We start from the raw sequence: 22,129 nt of genomic DNA, 5'->3' as shown, positions 1-22,129 counted from the left end.
TGGATTTAAGATGGCAGAATCAAGTGGCCACCTGGAGGAACTCTGGGCACCACCCCTAGGGTGGTGATGGACAGGGGGGTGGTCACTCCCCTTTCTTGTGTCCAGTTTCACGCCAGAGCAGGGACCGGGAGTCCTTGGTCTGGTGCAAACCGGTTTATGCAAAGAGGGCACCAAATGTGCCCTTCAAAACATACCAGTGGCTTGGGGGGGCTACCCCCTCAAGTTGTGTAACACCTATTTCCAAGGGAAAGGGTTTTACCTCCATCTCCCACAGGAAATCCTTTGTTCTGCCTTCCTCTGCCTGAGCTGGTCAAGTAGCAGGAGTGCATAAACCTGTCTGAGTGGTGGCAGCAGCTTGGGCTGCCCAGAAAACCCCAGAAGACTGGTAGGAGCAATGCTGGGGGTCTTCTAAGGAGCCCCTAGAGTGCATGGAATCATACTACCAATACTGGCAAAAGTACTGGGTATGATTCTGCCATGTTTGATACCAAACATGCCCAGGTTCGGAGTTACCATTATGTAGCTGGACACAGGTATTGAGTGATCTGTGCCCAGTACACAGGTAAAATGGCTTTCCCACACTTATGAAGACAGGTGTAATGGAGCTGGAGTTTGTAGGGGCATCTCTGCTCAAGCGGGGTGCCCTCACACACAAGAACCTGCACCCTGCCCTGTGGGCTATGAGGACCTACCATAGGGGTGACTTACAGTGACCTGGTGCAGCGACCTGTAGTGAAAAGGTCTGGGTACCTAATTACCATATACTAGGTACTTATATGGCGGCACCAGTATGCCAACTGAGAGGTGTGCAAAGTCATAGGCAACCAAATTTAGAGGGAGAGAGCACAATCACTGGGGATCCTGGTTAGCAGGATCTCAGTGAAAACAGTCACAGCACACTGAGAGCAGGCATAAGTGGGGGTAACTGCCAAAACGAGAGACTTTCCTACATCTAGGATAGTGCGAAGGCCCTTGTCCTTCTTGGGCACCAGAAAGTAGCGGGAATAACAACGATGACCTACTTCTGGCACAGGGACTCTCTCTATGGCTCCCTTGGCCAACAGGGCCACAACTTCCTCATGGAGAAGTGCCAAATAACCCTAGAGTAAGCAGTCGTAAGACTGCGGCATGGCAGAGGTATAGTCTCGAAGAGGAGGGAGTAGCCCCTTTGGACCATTTACAAACTGCACCTTTCCATTGCGATGGATTCCCAGTGGGGCAGGTGATGGCGGATACTGCCTCCAACTTGTCTGGGATGTTGCGACTGACTAGGAGGGTTTGGAGGCTGTGGTGAGGGCGGGGGTGGACTGGGCAGACCTCTGGCTCACTAACTGACGAGTCGTGGGATTGCGCATCCGTGGCCACGCAGGTGCTGTGCAGCTGGCGCGGCTCAGTGGATGGCAGGGAAAGGACGTGGGAAGGAGCCCCTTCCATAAGCACGAAACAGGTAAAAAGTGGACTTTATTGGGTGAGGGGCTGCTGTGAGTCCAAGGGACTGAGCCATAGCCCAGGACTCCTTGAAACTCTCTACAGCAGAGTCCACTTTGTCTCCGAAGAAACGAGTGCCACTGAAGGGCATGTCCATGAAAGTCAGACATCCTCAACCAGGCATTGCGCCGCAAGACCAGGGGCAATGCAACTGCTCTTAGTGAGTCAGTCGTGTCCAGCCTACAATGTATCGTGAACTTTGCTGCATCCCTCCCATCAGCAGTGGCTTCGGAGATGGTGGCCCAGGCCTCCTTTGGGACCTCACCTGCGTGACCGTATCCCATAAGGAATGGGTGTAGCAGCCCAAGAGGCATGCGGTGTTCGCAAACCAAAATGGCAGACTGGAGGAAGAAACCATCTTCTTCCCAAGCTGATCCAGTCTTTTTGATTCCCGATCAGTAGGGGGCAGATGGGAATGCGCCCGATGAGGAAGAAGATTGGATGACAAGGCTCTCAGGCGTAGGGTGTTGGGACAGGAATTTAGGGTCATTTGCCACCTGCCGACTGCAGAGGGCGATTGTCCTATTCACAGGAGCCCCTGTGCTGGGTCTGAACCAGGTACCCAGTAGGACATTAAAGAGGGCTTCTTTGAAAGGTAAGAGGGGTTCCGAGGTGAAAGCCCCAAGCTTGAGCAACTCAGTCAGGTGGTTAATCCTGACAGCCACAGAAGGAAGCTCGAGACTGAGGACCTTAACCACCTTACTGACCACCACTGAATATGATGCTCTCTCCTCCATAGCACCGGTAGAGGGAGAAAGCATGCCAGCATCTGGAGAAGTATACTGAACACTAGCCTCACCCAATTCCTGTGCCCAGTCCAATTCAGGATTCCCTAGCTGGTGTTCTAGAGGGGCCAGCGACCCCACCAAACCTTACCTGTACCCAAAGTAAAAAAGGTCAGAATCCAACCTGGGGTAAGTAGACCCCATCAAAGACGGATCCGGCGTTGAGTGACCCCAATCCAGCTCCAGGTGGTCAGGAAAAAGGTTTGGGTCGACGTTGATTGTGAGCCCAACCGATGTCGGGAGCGACGACATCTTTGCTGGTGGGTGTCAGCACGGATCCGATAAACAGATCCAGAGGGGCCCTCAGCGGCTGGGGCGGAAGCCGTCGCATGGAACCCAAAGGACCTCCTTCCAAGCTCACAGGGCCCAAAGTAAAAAAAGGGGGTTGATCCGCCCAAAGATGAGGCGCGCATGGCCTCGTAAAACTCTCTCAGCTGGGAAGGGGTGGCTCTGGTTCCCAGAAACTCGGGGCCTAGAGTGTTGATGCTCTTCCAGCATCAGCCGAGCGACAGGGCAAAGTCGAACAATGTTTGGCCCTCTTTGACTTTTGTTCTTTTGTGACCCAAGTAACACAAGGATTTAGAGGGGGACGAGGAAGAGTGGTGGTGATCCGCATGCAGTCTCATGACCTTCCTAGAACGACACTGGGAGCGATGCGGAGTCAAGCACTGGGCCGCCATGAGCTTTAGGGATTGCTTCCTTAAAGCTTTCGAGTTCATGGCCCGGCACTCGGAGCACGACTTCGGGTCGTGGTCTCGCTCCAGGCACCACAAGCACATGAGGTCTGGATCCGTCGCCAACATCATTCAGTGACAGGTGTCACACAGTTTAAACCCGGTGTTCCGTGACATCCTGATGCACCAAGAGTAAAAATATTGAAAAAATGGTCGAAGTTAGTCAAAAAATGACTAAGGGTAGCTCTCTCTGGATCTGTGCATAGGCTGGTGTGGAAAGAAAAGAACTGACGTCAGGCGCTGGGGTGGCACATACAAGCACCACGTCATCACGAAGGATGCAGAGTCGACCGACACCACCTGACAGCACACCAGGGTACTGCTAAAAGAAAAATCCACGGATCCAGTCTGATGCCTAGGGAAAATTCTAAGGCAAGGAATCTGCAATTAGAAGTCTCAGATAAAACAATTTACAAACGTGCTCTTAAAGCTTACCACAATAACGTTAAACAAGCAAACAAAACTTTGATCATCAACAAATAAACAAATCCAAAAAATAATCCGGGCACTTTACAAGACATTGAAGGAATTTACTAATCCTGTTCCAATGGAAACTTATTCGTTATGCAACTCTTTAGCAGATTATTTTGAGTAGAAAATCAACCTAATTTATGCTAACTTTCCAAAGCTCACAAATCCAGATCATCGGGATCCTTTCTCCTTTTCTCCACACTATACAAACTCTTTGGAATTTACCAATTTCTCACCATTATCTTCTCAGGAAATTACAAAGAGCCTTAAAAAGTTAAATTGGGCTTAACATTAAACGCCTGTCCCCTGAGAATAGTGACTCTGCTAGTAGGAACCATTATCACCTGTCATCCGCTTCTTATTCAACGTATCTCTTGCAACTGGGATTTTCCCTCTGAAGTGGAAGGAAGCACTAGTAAACCCTGTTAAAAAAAAGGACCACCTTTCTCAAGCTGACTTATCCAACTATAGGGCTATCTCACTTCTTCCTTCGCTTAGTAAAGTCCTGGAAGGGCTTATAAATGACCAACTGACTGCTTAACTTGAGTAAAACATCATTTTAGAACCCTCACAATCAGGCTTTCGATCAGCACATAGTACAGAAACTGCCTCAGAGCAGTGACGGACTATATCACAATAGCTCTTGATGTAAACACTCCAGCAATACTGGTGTTATTAGATCTCTCTGCCGCCTTTGATACAGTGTCACATCCCAGGTTACTACTAAGACTCCAGGATTATGGCATCAAAGGGCTGGCTTTAAAATGGTTTCAGGACTACTTAAGTAACAGATCACAAACTATTTCCCTTAGCCATTTTAAATCAGTATCCAAATGCATTGATAAAGGGTTACCGCAAGGCTCTTGCCTAAGCCCTAAGCTTTTTAATATTTATGTTGCCCCTCTTGCAAGAATTGTTAGGACTTTTGGGCTTGAGATTTATTCTTAAGCTGATGACACAGAGTTGGTCATCTCTTTTAACAAGGACCCCACTATCACCAAATAGTGCTTAACATCCAGCAGGAAAACTATTGCTGCCTGGATGTGCCATAATTGTCTGCAACTAAATGCGACAAAAACAGAGATAATTTTAGCTGGTAAAGCACAACAGCTTTGGGCAGACGCCTGGTGGCCAGTTGATCTGGGCCCTGTGCCTATCCCTAAACAAGTGATGAAAAACCTTGGTGTCAGCCTACTATGAAAGAGGAGGTCTCAACCATTACCGGTACCTGCTTTTGCACCCTTTGCATGTTGGGGAAAGCCTTCCCGTTCTTACCAGTATCATCCAGAAAAACCTTAGTGCAAGGGCTAATTAGCAGTCGATTGAACTACTGTAATGCTTTACTAGCTTCGGCCAATGACAACCTTGTGGCAAAACTACAAGTAGTCCCAAAGACCACCTCAAGGCTTATCTGGAATAAACCATCAGGCTCAGCCACCTCTCCCCTCTCCAATTCACTACATTGGCTGCCAATTATGAAACGCACCATATTCAAAGTCTGTGTCTCACTCATAAAGCACTCACGCCACTAGGCCCCTCTTACCTCACTCGAAACCTTCACCTTGCTGCCCCAGCTAGACACCTGAGATCCAGTGAAAAAGCATTACTCACGGTGCTTAGAATAAAGAAGTAAAAAGCAGGTGGCAGATCCTTTCTTACCTGGCCCCTGTCTACTGGAACAAACTGCCATGCAAAATGTGCACTTGTCCTAATTATCTCTCTTTTAGAAACATGCTTAAAACCACAAAGATCTATTGAACTGTTGCTTCCTTTCTGTTTGCCTACCAGCACAGAGATACCCTTCCTGGGATTGATTCAAGCGCTATAACAAGTACATTTTACATAACATTAACATCACATAAACCAGAGTAAATTTGAGAAATGTATTTAGATTTGAATAGGAGTACGTTTGTCAGAGTTCTATCAGTGAAACAATCTCACAGGTGGGTGCACATACTATAGAAAATAGAACCCCTAACGTAGATGGAAGGGCTAACATCGCCTTTCTGGTATTGCTGGTATAGTTACACTGATTAAGAGGCACAGAGGCGTGCCTATAACTCACCGAGGCACTTTACCAGCTTAAAAAATAGTTGTCCCTGGTAATTCTCTGGGTTACACCTACTTCTTGTAAAACATCTCAGATGCCCACCTCTCCAGACCAAAGTACATAACTTTCTACCAAAGGCTACAGGACCCTAGACAAACATATTTCTGATCAGGACTTGGCAATGTACAACTCAAGGTGTTTAATATTGTAATGGTCCCTACAACCCAAAAGATACATTCAATTGTTTCGCATATTAATAAGGATTAATGTTGCCCGGTGCAGAAAAACACATTTTGGCTACAAAAAGAAAGAAAATAATATTTTGATCCAACAATAGCCTATTCGCATCACAAGACTTAACAGTCACATTAGCAACATTCACGCCCATAATGCTGCTTGTTTACAACTAAAGTTTGAAGTGCAAATGTCCTCTTATTCCTTTAGGAAATCATATCAGCATCTCACCAGTTGTTAAGCACTTCTATTTTTGAAGATACAAGAAGTGATGAACAGAGAGATTAGGTAATTCCCACAAAATCATGTATCCTGGTTCAGTGGAGAATTCAAGATTTTGAGTAGTTCTCCTGAATCCTCAGGCTAAAGTATGTCTAAACATTTTCATCCAATAACAATGAACTAACTCATACTCAATACAGCTCATCTCATGTGAAATGGCTAAGTGCCTATAAATCATAAGTTTCTCATAATTCTAACTGCATACCGAAAAAACATAGTAAGGTAAAGTGAATAGAAATAAAATAGAGGGAGTTACTAGAATGCGCATCTAAGAGGCAATAGTGTCCTAGACATGGAATTCGTTGCTAAAATCCTGATCTTTGTCCCTTTTGCAAGTAATATCCAAGTTGCCAGGGAAAAGAAGACTAGTCACATTATTTATGTTTAATTTCGTGCTTTTGCTTCTAACAGAGAAAATACAAAATGAAGCCATAACAAATCTGAAAATAAATTAAGTAAACTTACGCTACAGTTTTCAGGTGGGACTAGAAGCTGAGTGATCTCGCCACCATGTACACAGAAAATGTGTTTCATTTCGCCAGAAAAAATGTCCCAGACAATGACCGCGAAATCCACACCTCCTGAGATCAAGTATTTTTGGTCATAACGAGCACACACTTGGTGAGGATACAGCAAGCAGGTCACTTTATTACGATGGCCACGTAGTGTTCTGTGAGGAGGCCAACCTGCAAAGTAAGCAAAATAAAACTCTAAAAAGTCGGAGGTTCAAGAGAGTTTTCAGTACAAAGGGACAGGCTTCAAAACAACATTTCTTTAGGACGTGCTCACTAAGAGATAGTGAGCCAAGGTAAAAATCCACGATCAAAACTCAAAATAAGCACAGCGCTTGTTGTACAGGCCTTGGTCTTGTGCTCCTACAGAATGTACAGCGTTGTAACTCTAGTGCATAACATCCTGTTATCCTCTATTACTGTGAGAACATGAAAGGTGTGGAAACAGTTTCTTGATTGCAAGTACAAGCTCTGTTTCCAGCACTCTATAATACAGAGGTAATGGTGCTATCAAGCAGTGCAATGGTGACAACACTGATCTTGCTGCATGACTCCAGTGTGTATGGCACAGTTGTAAGGGTTCTGACAGTGTGGGCCTTAAGGGAGAGGCATATCATTGCATTGGTTCTTTCTTCAGAAACGGAAGTCAAGGAACCCATGAACTTCCACCAACTAAGCTGTGACTGCATTACACACTGACCAAACAAAGATATATTTCAAGATCGATGGACAATAACACATACAATTGTTGGCCACTGTTAACGTGGAAGAAGATGTTCACATATTGCAGTACTGGGCCTATCGCTTCAACACCAAATCCATGGTGGTTGTGCAGAGACTTAATGAACACCATTACATTCACTTTTAAATATAGATTTCTCAAGCACATCAGAAATCACTCATCAAAGCAGACTATAAAGTAAAGTTGTACCTCGTCTTAACATATGCTCGCCTTGAAGAAGCTGCACTATGGCCGTCTGAGTAGCTGGCACAATAACAATGCTGCCGTCTTCACGACCACAAACCAAGCGCCCGTGGGACGGAATATATACGCTAGCAGTCACTTTGAGAGGTTCAGTACTGTTTGGCATCATGCTCAGTTGGTCGATGACTCCCGCAGGACAAGGTACAAGTTTATCAAAGGCTTCCTGCAGGCAGATTGATGTCTTAATTTTAAGTCCTGGAAAATAAACACATTTTAATTGAAAACACATTTGTTCAAACAAATTCTTTGATAGCATTTGAGCACCCCAGCACAAGACACTTTATGGTGCAAACTGGCAAGAACTAGTTTAAAAAAGAAATCATCAAGCAGTGTATACCCAAAGAAATCTGGAGCTAAAATACTACTTTGAATCTAATTTAGAACATGATATTTCTTTGCAGCTGAAGGTCAGACTATGGTAATGACTGGGAAATTCAGGAATAGAATAGAAAAAAATGTCTATAGAACAAAATGCAAATGCCCCATGCACTGATTATTTCAGATTTATAGAAATATTGGAAGGAGACAAAATAAAACAGACAACAGCTCCGTTTCTAGCACTCAATATAATACTAAAGCTACATAGAATAATTTTAAAAAGTCAGTAAAATTAAGTTCAAAAGGAGATCCACCCTGGAACAATATGAAACCATGTGAAAGACAAGTAATAAATAAAAATGGAGCTAAAGCCACCTGAAAGCTAGAAACTCTGGTGCATGAGATGATGCTGTCCTTTAAGCTCCCCCAAACAAAAGTCAAGATACAGTGCAACATTATATACACATATATCTACATATATAAAAACTAAAGCTTCAATAGTACCTTAAAACATGCAAATATGAATAGATCAAAACAGCAACCTATCAATGGAAAACGCACACATCGAATTACCAAAAAATAACAAACAATTCCACACTGGGGACTCAATTTATACACAAAATGTACTGTTTGCGATCATCGACATTCAGCACTGAGCTGTTCCTAATCAAAGTGAACAAAAAGGAATAGATGCTCGTGGTAAATGCATAATAATTCCTTAGCAATGTTTGATGTGCTATGTAGCAGAGCACGCAAGCAGAGCATCAGACTTCGTCCCAGATGTATGAAAAAGAGGACACACATCTAATTGGCTAAGACACCCCACAGCAGGCACCATACAAGCATTTGGTAATAGGTAGCTCTAGGCTGAAGTGGAGTTCCATCTTCTATTTTAAGCCCTTGTTAGTTCATTTGCAACCCACCATCAATCAGACCGTATAAATCTGAACCATTCAAACTGTTTCGATTGAGGAAGAGTTTAACTCCTCAGAGTTTTTAACGCAGGTACTCCTTCCCTACTCCTAGACTGCATTGAAGGGGCTGGGCAACGTGACATCATGAAGGTACCATCTCCAAGACCTGCTCTTATGAGAAACCTTCTGTATTGCCAAAGACAAGACTTAAAGATCACTACTTCAAAAACTTTGCAGGTAAACTCTCAAACATCCACATTCATTTAACAAATAAAATCAAGGGGTCCTATTTGCCACTGGAATAGATCCACAAAAGGAGGCCAGCCGGCATCATCTCTGGCTGCCCCTACAATGTTCCATAAACGAAACACTGCCGTCATCTGCATCGAGGGACTCTTACCTGGAGCCTAGAGCTTGGGGAGGCTAATTTAGGGTATCCCAGATATTCGGGTACAATAATCAAGCCCCAAATGAGAACCATAACAAGGACAGAGGAACCACTGGGACAAAAGAAAAAAATGGTAAGGGTTGTACAAGTGCTCAGATGCTGGTAGGCATGCGGGGGGGGCATGAATGGCCACAGCTACGATCATGTAATGCCTAACTTTAAAGATCTTAAAGAGAGGAAATGCTACAAAGGTTCTCAAGTTCCAGAGGCTGTAAATTTTAAGAATATGAGGAAGAGGGATAGACAAACCAGTACAATTGTGAAAGGAATGGAAAGTCCTAAAGGAAAAGAAACGGACAAGTAGAATCAGAAAGCATTCAACATGTCCACAATAAGGGGATGCCACTGTGATTCACACAAGAAGTCCCCAAGAACACATAAGAAAATATATTGTCTCATGTGAAAATGTTATTGAACTTAATAAGGAAAGGTGAGATCAAAGTACCACCTTTACCTTGTAGAAGACTGTAAATACATTTCAGAGAGATAAGGCCTTCAATGTACTGGTCCTACTGGTCACAGCAACTGTCCCCAGTAAGCCCAACATTCATGTCACAATCTTAATGACAATGCAAACCACAAGTTCAAATAAAGTGTGTTTTAAAGCATTCAACACAATATGAAGACCTCAGGTTGTACAAGGCATGTAAATACAAGAACAAGAAACACAGGGGAAAGCTAATTAAAACACCTCTGAACAACTCTATTTGGAATAAGACTAAGGGCCTAATCTAAGCTTTGGCGGACAGAGTACAGTCTGTCAGGGTGGCAGAGGCCTTTACCTCAGCAACCCTAAACCACTAACTATGTCAAACTTAGATAGTACCACAGTCCCTGCAGTCATTTCTGTATGTCGAAAGGAAGTGGCATCATAGCGGTTCTATTTGAAGTACAAAGAGGTTGGGGGATGTCCTCTGTCTGTTTTCTGCTTCTCCTCATCAGGTTTTTCCTGACGGTGATGGACAGAAAAAAAATGACATTATAGTGTCCATCCTAAATAGGGCAAACATGTAATGCCTTTCCTCTGACCGCCCTTACTCAATCAGGCCATCGGGAAAGCTTTCATTCGACAGAGCCAGTGAGGGATTCCTCGACAAAAAGTTTAGGATCCACCTGACTCATATTGAGGCAGGAGGAAAGAATGTTTGGAGGCAGGATACTCAGTTGAGTTTGCAACAGAGTACCTGGTCCACCAACTCTAAATCAAGTCCTATAATCTTTCTGTATATCTTGACAGTCTAGAGACGCATTTTGTCCAAATTAACTTTAACGGCTTGTAGGCCAACTGCAAAGCACATGATAACAGTCAATTAAGCAAGTTAGACAGCTGATCTCACTATTGAATGTCTAGTAACAGCTTGATGTTTTCAATTATAGAATTATAGTTATGTTTTCTTTGTAAAGACTCAAGTGCTTGTTGGTTATTTGTTTCTCATTGCCCTGACATGTTTTTGGATCCTCTCTTTCAATGGACAGATAGTAGCTGGCATCTGCATATGATACAATATACTACAACTTTAGTATTACAATTTAGTGGAAACTATTCATCTTGTCCAGGGCAAACATGAGCATGTTACGACCGCCTCATATGTAAAAACCTTTGAATTGTTCTGGTAGCCACATAAGTCCAATGAAAGACCTCCAAGAACACATCAGGGTAAGCAGAAATAAAGACAAATTATCTATTAACAACACACTTCAGTACTTAACTTGCCACATCTGGACGACTTAAGTCTGAGATGTTTCCCATGTCTGTAGTCAAATCTAATCCAAAAAAAGACAACAGATTTTTAACATTAAGGAAATTGGAAACCTGTTGGATCAATAAGCTTATCACTGAGCTACTGATAAATGTAGAAAACCAGGACAGAGAGCTGCATGTTTTTCCGACTGATTAAGCACATTTGGGAGTTTACAGTCAACGTTTTTCTGGCTTTTTTCCCGGATATCTGTATACATATACTTTGTTTGGAAAGTTTTCATGTTTGATTTGCACTTTAGCAAGTAGACCATGTGACTAATATTCAGTATGCAGCACTGATAATAGATTCTGCGGCCTCGCCCTTCTTCCTAATTTCTAAACTCAACTGCTCAGCTCATACCTATTTCTGGACCTCAGGAACTTTTATTTCAACATCACAAATGATATAACAGATTTGCAATGCATCCAAATTGCGTGTGAAATTTTGTTACATTCACCAAACCTCTTGCTTTTCTTACCTAATTCAGAAATTGACAAATCATTCGTCTTATCACAAATTTGATAACTTATTTTTTTCATTTATCAGAACTGTATGAAACATTCTGTTGTATTTATGTAATTTCTTATCTTACTCATACCGTCCTACATGTGGGTTATTCATATATTGCCCTTTTTTGTTTCTTCACATGCACATTATTCTCCATGTGAGCTATTCATAGATTGCTCTTACCACTAGCATCTGCTTGTTGATGTTTTCTTTACATGCACATCTTATTTTCTGTCACTGCTCCCCCAAGATAGTGGCTATTTATAACAATTGTACAGGTACTATGATATATGGCCGAACAGGGTGTCTCAGAGACACATCTTTACATACATTTTTGTTTGGCACATTTCCCCTTCAGCATAATCTGTTCAACATTAGATTACTGTTTTCAGATATTTTTATAATGCTGATCCGCCATGTTCACATAAATCGTAGACACACTACTTCTTCAAGATGGAGGCTTGCCAGCCAAAAAGCTTTTCTGTTGTGACAAGTTTGTCTTACTTATAGCTCTCAAACATTATGCTATTTGAGCATTCTTCGCATTAACACTAATTCATCTTCTACACCCTGGTGGATGCTGTATCTGAGGTCAATTACTGGGTCTGTTCCTTACAGCTTAACAAGGTGGGGAGGACACGCTTTAAATAACTTTACATATATATCTCCAGTGAGGAAGTGCTTTATTTTAGCTCCTTGTTTTCTGTTTCTTTTTCAGCCACACAGACTCCTACATGAAGAGGCTGCAGCAAGCACGTCGATATGTCAAGAAAGACAGAGCAGGTAAAACTGTAGCAGCTCTGCTAAAAAAACAGAATTCCTACATAATGGAATTACTGAAACTAAATGGGGAACCTTCCACGTCTCAGTGGACATCGCCCAGATAATGCTCAGCTATTAAGCTGCTCTCTACCATTCCAATAGCGATATCCTGCTTGACAGGCTTACTGCCTGCTTTTACTCCATCCAAATACTATGGTTGGTGAGTGGGCACAGGCAGCACTTGGACATCCCTTTTGAGTGGCCCATCTGTTCTGTGGCCAGAGATAAAGCACCTGGATTATATGGCCTGAGTGCTCAATTTTACATAGAATACGCTGACCTACTGGCTCAGCATTTAATGGCGATGTTTGAGGAGGTTAGGTAGTCAGACGAATTACCGTCCTCAGTTTATGAGGTTCTTATGTTAACGATCCTGAAGCCTAGCAAGCCACCCAATTTAATGTGATTCCCATCGACCGCTACCAATAATTAACACAGATAATAAAATCTTAGCATGCAACGTTGCAGCAAGGCTGCTACCACTGGTCCTTACCCTAGCTCACAATGACCAGTCGGGCTTCTGGTCAAGGCATTTTGAGGTGCAAAAACCTTTTCACCCTCTTTTCCCTGCTACACACTATGGACCCACAACCCACAGTGGCAGTCTCTGTAGATGCCACAAATTATTTTGATTCCCTGGAATGGTTTTCCTATTTGCGCTGCTCTATGCTCTATTCTTATTGTTCATCTCCACATTCCTTGAGTGTATTACCCTCCTCTATGTGCTATCCACGGCTCGACTGTGCGGTAATGGTGTATCTTAGACCCCATAGTGCTTAGTACGGGGATGAGGCAGGGATGCCCACTTTTCCCAATTCTATATTTAATCGCTATGGAATCTCTCCTGGAATGGCTGAGACAGCACCATTTTGAGCATGGCCTAAATTACCACGCCAGATGGCTGGTGGTAGCTATGTGTGTTGACAGTGTTACTGTCAACATCAGGAACCCAATGCAAAATTTGGCCCCTACACTCTGTGAGGTTAAACTCTTTGAGGGCTTAACTGGGATCTCATTTCCCTCTGACTGACATAGTGCACCAGTTCCCAAAAGACTTCCCCATGGAGTGGGCAAGTGTGCCTGTGCGATATCCGACGATCCAAATCAGTAGTACTCTCTTGTGGCGAGTAAACTATGGGAGAGCCGTGGAGTGGCAGGAAGAGCACATACCTTTGTGGAGGCGTTTGGCTTGTCCTTGGACGGAAGGCTGGCAATTGCTGAAAAGGTAGTCCTCAATACATTTCTTTATCTATTCATAAACATCCCTATGCCTCTTAACAAACTTTTTCACATACTTACACTCCATTCTGATCCAACTGGCGAAGGCTGGTGAACAACCAAGACTCTCCTGTTAGACAGTCACCCCCCCCCCCCCCCGGAGGAAGAGTTGGGTGCTACTGATTTTGAACTATCCTACTATTGCATACAAGCCGAATGTGCTCATCTTTGGTTCCACCCTACCCAATACCTACCCCACGCTGCAGTGGAGGCAGGTAATGCCAGCCCTTGCCCCTTAACTACAGTACTGTATAACACACCATCAAGACCCATTACTGAAATTTATACAGTCAGATGCACGACATGGGCATGGAACTAGTTGAAATACACAGTGCGATGGCCCTGCCTCTACCTCACTGGCTTAAGACTAATACGCGCTCTCACAAGAGAGAAGATAGCACAACAACAGTTAAGGAGGTTGGGGCTGTACACACTGGGGGATCTGTACCCTACTTGTGAATTCCTGTCTGTACAAGCTGTGCAGTCGTGCGTCCTGGATGCACTCCATTAGATACCTGCCTCTACTACTACGAGGAGTGACTGGAAAGGCACAGCCCACATTTCCAAGAGAGCCAGAATCTGATGGGCATTAGACTAGATGCAAAGTGCTTTCACTACAGATGCGAAGACGCTGGCTTTCTGTCACTGGCCTGGAGCCATGTTGGTATATCAGGCTTTTGGACTACTATTTATACCTGTCTGAGTGACACTGTTACTCACTCTGTACCAAGGACACCTCTGGCTGTTCTCTTTGGCTATAGCAAAGATATCCCTGCTAGCATGCACAGACTGGCAGCTATGCTACTCCTACTGGTTAAGCGGAGGGTTGCACGTGCTGGGGACGCCAGCGAATGGTTTAAAGACTGGCTGGCAGTTGTTTTTCTTACTGCTCACCAAGCGACACAAGTTCCTGACTGTGATAGTTTATTATATTTGTCTGGGGATTTGAGGCCAGTGAGAGCCAAAGACACAACAAGCCCCGGCAAACTGATATCTGGGGTTCTGGTGGCCTATGTGACGACCTACAATGTTGCAGCATGGTGAAAGACGCGAATGTCAGACATAGGCATCAATAACACCTAGTGCATAATAATGCATGTTTTAGGATGGCAATGTCCTTACTGTATGATATTAAACTCAAATACATTCCATTTTAGTGGTACAATTTTTATTTCTGAAAATATTCATTTTGGTTTTGCTACAATGCACTTGTGTAATGGTGGAATACTTTTATATCATGCTTGACTCACTCCTCCTTATCATTTATACCAATAGATGTATAAAGAGCTAAATCTATTGTATTTGTAATTATTGCAGCCCTGAATAAGCCGTAGAAAGATGAAACATGTCAGCTGTCAGCTTTTGTATAGAATTTTCAATCAAGACCATGAAAAAAGGGCAATTTTTCAATAAGTCACTTATATACTGAAACAGCCTAGGACAATTTGTCTATTGAAGAACTACATGTGCCTGGTGCTTCAGTGTCATTTTCCGTAGTAATGTTTAGATTGCAAACCCTTTAGTGCCTACAGTCAGTGCACACCCTACGGTAGCAGAGTGTAAGAAACCCCGAGAGAACCACACTGTAGCCAACTTACATGGGTGCAATTTGATTACTTTGACCCCAACATCGGCATTTGGATGTGCAATTCTTTAACCACTGCTACCAACATTTTATTAAATTTCTAGGATTGGTTACTTAGAGATGTGTGATGAACAATATTTGGAGTGCATCTTGCATTCACTTATACAATTTTTCTTTGCTGATGTATTCCTTATTAGGATGCTAATTCTTACACTTATGATACACAGAAGCAAAGCATGTAATAAATACTGATCGTCTGATAATATCAACGCTTGTGTGTGCATTGATTTTGTGGGTTCAGGGTGGGGCCATATTATCTTTCACCAGTAAGAAATTCTCTTACAGGTTTGTCAGATTTCAAGCACCCCTAAAGCCTGTAAGCATAACTTGGCAGAGTGAGAAACACCTGTGCATTTACTATTTGTGTGGTACGGTTATAGATCTCGTTGGGGGCTAGGGAAATCTAACCTGGTGTCACCCCTAAATTATAGGTGTTCTGAAAACAACAGACACTTCGAGTTTATTTACACGTTTTAGGAAACCCTGGTAATTGTGAAGCGAGAGTAATACAGCAAGGAATCGTGGACCAGATTTAAAAGAGAACAGAGTTGTGAGCCCAGCAAGTCTGGCTCAAGGATCTGGGACACAAATGTTCTAACTTAATTTAAAAACAATTTTGATGTTTAGATTAGGAACCCAGGATTTCTGAAGTGAAAACCAATGAGGCAGAAAAGATCTTGCTTGAAGTAAAATAAAGAGCTCCTTGGACAAAGTAAGCGCAATGTGCCTATCCTTCAATGTATACAACAAGGAATCGATGAACTGAAACTAAGTGGCCATCATGAACTTTATCAGTGTCGTAAGGAATACCTACATCGGTGAAGAAAGGGAGATGCATAACCTCAGCCACTTTTTTTTATTTTTTTATTATCTCGTAGCTAAAATGTCCTCCATTATTGTCCAGAAGAGAAACGATATCCTATAGTTACAATGAAAGGGAAGATCAGACTAGAAACTAAATAGACACCTAATAAATGAAGGTCACAGTACCCCGGACTGTCAGCTGATAATTAAATTTATGAAGACAGGTAATGTAATTTGAACAGCATCTAAAATAAACCGTACCGCTTTCTTGCTTGAAAAAAAGGTCTACGAGGCAACAAACTGTTTACACGTCCCAAAATATATCAACGCAGGGAATACCTATTTACATGTTATTATGAGCTAGGCAAAATTCCTTTCAGCAAGGGCTAAATCATGGAAACAACTATTGAGCTCCTTATCAACAAACATATTTGTGTTGACAAAACTCTGTTTCAACCAACGGAAAATAACACAGAGACCTGGTAGGGGTTCACCGCGGCCCTTAAAACGCTGCCCTATTTTCCATGGGCAGGGAGTAGAAAGTACAAATTGTGAAACATAAACATATAATTAAAGTTCAGGAATGAAGAAGAATTTTGGGGACTTTTATGGCTATGTGGCACGGATGCGAGGTTCAGAGCATGAGAACCAGTTACCATGGTCACGGAAGGCATTTGTTGTTGTTTCCAATGTGTAAGGTTTTGCTTTTTGTGAGGACTGGCACAGGAGAATTCCAGTGTTACACCTAGTGTCGGATTTGGATAGTGCATTCTTCCTGTTGTGCATTAAGCATATTGAGATGAGTGACTGTCAAGACATTCATAACAGCCGACTTTGGTGACCTCGGAACTGGTCCCCTCTGGTGTCATATAGTTAACTACCTCTGGAGACTGGTCTTGCTTTCTTGCCCATAGCTGAACTCGTGGTACTGGAACGATCACCATGTGTGCAGGAATCTGAGGCCTAAACTATGCGCTTAAACACAAAGACTAGTTAAAACTAGCAGAACCCAAAAGAAGCAGTATATTAACACACAGAGAACAGAAGCGAAGAAACAGTATCCCTAACCAGACATGGGGAAGCCACAGAAGGTAAAACAAGACTGACAGGGATAATATTCCATTACAATCTGATAACTATGAAATTAATGATTAAGAACATATAAACATCGGTTGAGAAAGAATACTGAAAGACAAGCCCAACTACTTAGTGGAGTCCCTTCCCATGTAGACCAAACATCACTTGGCTGCCTGACCAACAAAAACGTCCAGCAGCCATGGAAGCAGTAAAGACTGTACTATACGGACAATACTTACCATAAACAATAGTGCGTACTGATACATTTTTTTGTCGATCCAACGAAACCGTTTTATTGATGTGAACTTTGTGTTGCTCTTTTTAAGTGATGGGTGCATTTATTGTACGCTGAACTTTTCAATAACCTTCAGAATGGGCATTTTTATTATGTACAAGGCATATCTGACTTGGAAGCAGTCAAACTTACAGTTACAGCACAAATGGAAATGAGTTCTGAGACTCCTGAAAAAACAAAGCTGGCGACACAACCACATTTATCAGTGGTACTTCTTTGAAAATATAACTAAAGGACAGACGGAGGTGTCAGCGAACGGGGCAGGACATTGTAGTAAGTCATACTCCTAGCAGATCAGGTTTATTAAGTATCTGAACATGACGAAACAGCAGGCAAAGGACCAGAGTCACAGGTGAAGGAGTATTCTCATCAAATCATATTTAGCACATTAGGACGGCCTGCTAGGATAGCAGGTATATCAGACGCATATATATTGAAGAACACAAGTACAAAAAACTGCTGAGGACTTTTAAAATCACACTACATGCTCAAAAGCAACATGATACCTATAGGATTGCACATACCTTCAGAATTGTCCTGTTGCTCAAAGGTATCGGGCACACTCCAAACACAAAGTCTTCCAGATGAATCTCCCTGTATTAGGAGCTTATGAAAGGACTCTCTGCGTCCATAGAAGAACCGAGTGACAGGAGGGCAAATTAGTAGCTGATGAATAAAGACACATTGTAAAAAACAGAGTATCGCTACAGGTAAATGAACAACTTTTTAAGTTAAGAAAAGAGAAAATACTTAACAACAAAAAGAGCTATTAAGACACTATAAAAATAACTAGTATAAACTTTCCTTTTATAATTAAAAGTATTTGAATATTTAACCCAATTGTTACCACATAAAATATCCTAACTTGCAATGAAGCACCAATTGTTTTCATTATTTATTTACAACCAGCATTTCTTTAGCATTGATCGAACCACCAGGGCAACAGAGCTCTTTACATATAATGTCAAATACATACACACAGTCAAGTTAGGGAACATTTTAACTTTTAAATTATTTTCAGTTAAAAGTTTAGGTAGGTGAGTAGACAAAGATGAACAGAAAAGCTTGTTTGAAGGGGATTCTGGCTGGATCCAGTGAAGATCTGTCAGGATGGGGGGATGTGGTATGGACAGCCATGTGTAGGATGGTTCTGAGTGGTCTTAGAATAGAGTTAGGGGAGTCAGCAGCAGTTCATTCCCACTGTGTAAATTTAAGAGTGTCCGTGCTTGAATTGCTGTCATGGAGTCCAAGGGAGAGGACACAGGGTTTGAGTAACAGCAGCTGGAAGGATACAAGTTGGTCATTTTATCAACATGGAGAATCAGAATACGAATTTGATCAATGACAACACCTAGCAATATTTGTGAGAAACGAAAGCGGGTGAGATTTCTAATTGGGATAACAGTTGGAGCCAGTTATAAACAGGATGGGGAAGGGGGGAAGTCACCAGAGTAAGCAGAATGAATTCAGTCTTCAATGGGTTCAAATTGAAGAAAAAGAAGTTGAGTCAGTTGATTATTATTTTTTCTTTTTTAGAATGTTTTACCAGACGGACATTCTTGAAGGGAATGGAACTTTTAGGTATAGTTTGGTATCTTCTGCAATCCTCATACTGGAGGGGGTATATTTTATGAAACAGATTTTGAGTCGCATACTGCAAATAACTTTTTTCAGAAGACTGAAGCTGGATGACATAGTACGTCAAGGCAGATCAACATAGACCAGTACGTTTTTTTCCTCTAACTTGAACGTATGGAGTCTTACACAATGTCGCTGTGGATGATATAGAATTTGCTTATTTTCTTCAATTGGATGGTGAAATATTGATTCAGTGAAGAGCACAGCCTCAGTACCAACTTTAGGGTAACATGATGCAGTGACAGTTTGAGGCATTTCTCCTCAACATCTTGTTTTTAAAATGAGCATCCGGCTACAGGGGTCTGCTGTATGTTTCGGTAACCACTGCTGAGTTTGTGATAACATGAATATGTGACTATAGTTTTTCAATTAATTTTGAGTGTGGGATGTTCATATTATCTATGTTGTGTTTTTTCAGTTACCAGATGCAATTATTCATTTGGTTCTCACTTATCTATTTGTGGATTTTACAAGGAGGGGCTCGATTTTAAAAGATTTAAAATAATGTAGGTAGAGAATACATTTTTATTGCATGTATCCCAGATTCTGCGAGCTCTTAAGCCACAAGAAATTGAGGATATGTCTGCTGGGTAAGAATGGCTATTGTCAAGAATTGCCTCATAAGATGGACAGAAGATTTTAGATTTGATGCCGGCCGTAATGGGAAGGTAGTGAGGGACACAATGTCTGAGGGTCATGTGGTTAGACAGGAGTCAATGGATGTATAAGGGATACCTACTAATATTGTGCTATTAAAGTCCAGTCGGGCGATGACAAACACTTGGACAGCCACTATGGTTTAGGCTAAATGAGGTGAGGAATATTTTTGAAAGCATACAAATGAATGTTTGCTACTTTTTGCACCTTACTTGCGTGAAGCCTATGTGTGTGAGCGGAATCTAGTGGGAACCCAACCTCAGGTTTGAGAGTGGGGATGAATCCATCCAGTGTCCGTTTAATCTTAGTGGAAGTTGCTATGTGAAACCATTCAAAGCACTTATAGAGCGGTAAATGTTGCCAATGTGTGAACTAAATGTGTCTAATCCTGCACTATAATGAAACACAATGTTTCAGTGACTGCTTAGACAGCCGACGTGAGGGACACCCTCAATTTAGGAGAGCCCATGAAAATGTTGCAAGGAAGGTGCACAAGAGAACTGAGTTACCTCATATATGAATTAATTCCATACTAGCCTTATTTCTGAAAAAGGAATTAGGTAAACCTGTCAACACTCTATAGCAAATGTCAGTTCTCATGAAAAGAAAATCATAGTGGCCGATCGTATCACTAGAGAGCGGTCAAAGACATCACAGGAGTCAATCCAACATTAAACTGGGATTTTGGAAAACTTCAAGTGATGGAGTGGCATCTGGTTTTGAATAATTTGTAGTGCAGGAGAAGGGTGAGAGATGTTGTGAAGTGAAGTGAGATAAGCCTGGGAGTCATCATTATACTGATGTTATGATGTCCGTGAACTCTTGAGGATAACACCAAGAGGTTCAAGATATCGATTAAAGAGGTTAGAAGCCAGAATGAAACCTTATAGTATTTCTTGCAGCAAATTAACGGGCCGGGTAAAGGAATCTCCTGAATTCTTTAAATCAAATATGAAGTAAACCATCTAAATTAACTTTCAATGCCTCTGTGCGCTCTAAGAATATTATCAAGAGTAGAAAGAATAGGTAGGTGTGGCCTGACATGCAACGGAGTAGGACACAGATCCGTGGCGTTCTGGTCACCTGCTGCTAATATGAGCCATCCAACACACTGGGACCAACAAAACCTGAGCGAGGGTGGTGCGGGGGTGTTGTCCCCCCGTGGCACGCTGAGGTACAGATTGCTGCCCCTGCCTGCGCATAGTGATCTTGATGGACGGGCCAGCATGCTGGCGCCCGCCATATTGCCTGCCGGCTTATCCTCCTCCATCACCTGCAACTCCAACCCTGCCGGGAGCTGAGACACAACTGAGGACAAAGGGGTATCAGATAGGCTGGTTGCGAGGGAGCGCTCGACATGGCTGTCTGTCTGGTGGGAGGCGACAACAGCGGATCATCCCGGCCACGTGGACCTGGCAGTTGCCGCAGCAGCAGACTGCTGCCCCGGTTTCTATACGAGGCCCCCAAGGAGACCCGCCTGAGGAGGAGGAGCATCTGGACGGCACACACTGGGGCCTGTGAACCTTCCCCCGTTGAAACACATCCTACTGAGAGGAGGTGAGGAGCGGGGTCTGATGAAGCGGCCTAGCTTGGGGGCCTGGGCCGCAACTGGATGGGCCTCCCCGCTTTATACACCCTTGCCTGGAGATAGGGGCTGGGACCGTGGTGGGAAGTTGTGGTCTCCCTGCCGCAGCAAAAACAGGCGTTCCCTGCTGCCTGGCACTGGGGACTTAGAAAGTAGTGGGGAGTCAGTGGCCCACATCCGTGCACCATAGGAGGCGTTGTGACCCGACTCCCACCCCAACGCCCCCCTCTGCTAGCCTACCATCACATTTTTGGCCGGTGACCTGCCTAAGCCTGGTGGGCGCATTGGGCCGCTTTTCCTGCCTGGGCGAACCTGGGGAGCTCCTGGTTGTGGGGCTGCCCCTGAGCATCCAGCTGTCTCTGCTGTGGGCCTGCTTCTATCCGGCGGAAGTCATAACAGGCGTGGCAGGCCAGAGGGGCTTATCTGATCCTGGGCCGGGGATCCGGGGCACCTTCTGGAATCCTATCAGTGAAGTCGGGGGGAGGGCGCGCTCTGTATCACATCTTCTGGTCCTGGTGGTTCACTGACAGGAAGACACAGGATTAACTAACACTGGTGACTGATTGGGGCAGCTCTGAAGCGCTGGTGGTTGCCTCATTCCTCTTGCTCCCTGGGAGGGGGGGGTGCCTTTGGCCGCCATGCCCGCGCTAAAGCCATAAAAGAAACTTCAGTGACATCTCTATGGGGCAGGGTGGCCCCCACTGAGTCTGAGAAAGTGGAAACGTTGCAAAAATCTTCAATGGTCACCTCTCTTCAGGTTCCCATTACCCAGCAATTTATGTCTAATTTCTTGCAGGAGATCCGATCAGAGACAGGATCCCTAATAGAAGACTTTAAAACCTGCATTAGGGCTCTTAA

The 22,129-nt window shown here is 43.3% G+C and overlaps 1 protein-coding gene across 4 annotated transcripts in view; it reads right to left on the bottom strand.

Moving 5' to 3' along the window:
• The window catches only part of WDR7 (WD repeat domain 7), a 972,184-nt gene that overhangs the window by 857,468 nt on the left and 92,587 nt on the right, over positions 1-22,129 (bottom strand). For all 4 annotated transcript variants that reach the window (XM_069219934.1, XM_069219942.1, XM_069219953.1 and 1 more), the window contains 3 exons: positions 17,916-18,057; positions 7,488-7,736; positions 6,510-6,730 (listed from right to left, as the gene is read on the bottom strand). In XM_069219934.1, the coding sequence (XP_069076035.1) occupies positions 6,510-6,730; positions 7,488-7,736; positions 17,916-18,057 (612 nt within the window). The remainder of the gene's footprint in view (positions 1-6,509; positions 6,731-7,487; positions 7,737-17,915; positions 18,058-22,129) is intronic.

The sequence above is a fragment of the Pleurodeles waltl genome, chromosome 1_1, assembly GCF_031143425.1.
Source record: "Pleurodeles waltl isolate 20211129_DDA chromosome 1_1, aPleWal1.hap1.20221129, whole genome shotgun sequence".
Taxonomy (NCBI): Eukaryota; Metazoa; Chordata; class Amphibia; order Caudata; family Salamandridae; genus Pleurodeles; species Pleurodeles waltl.
Note: the sequence above shows the minus strand (reverse complement) of the source record. Positions and strands in the feature narration are given on the sequence as shown.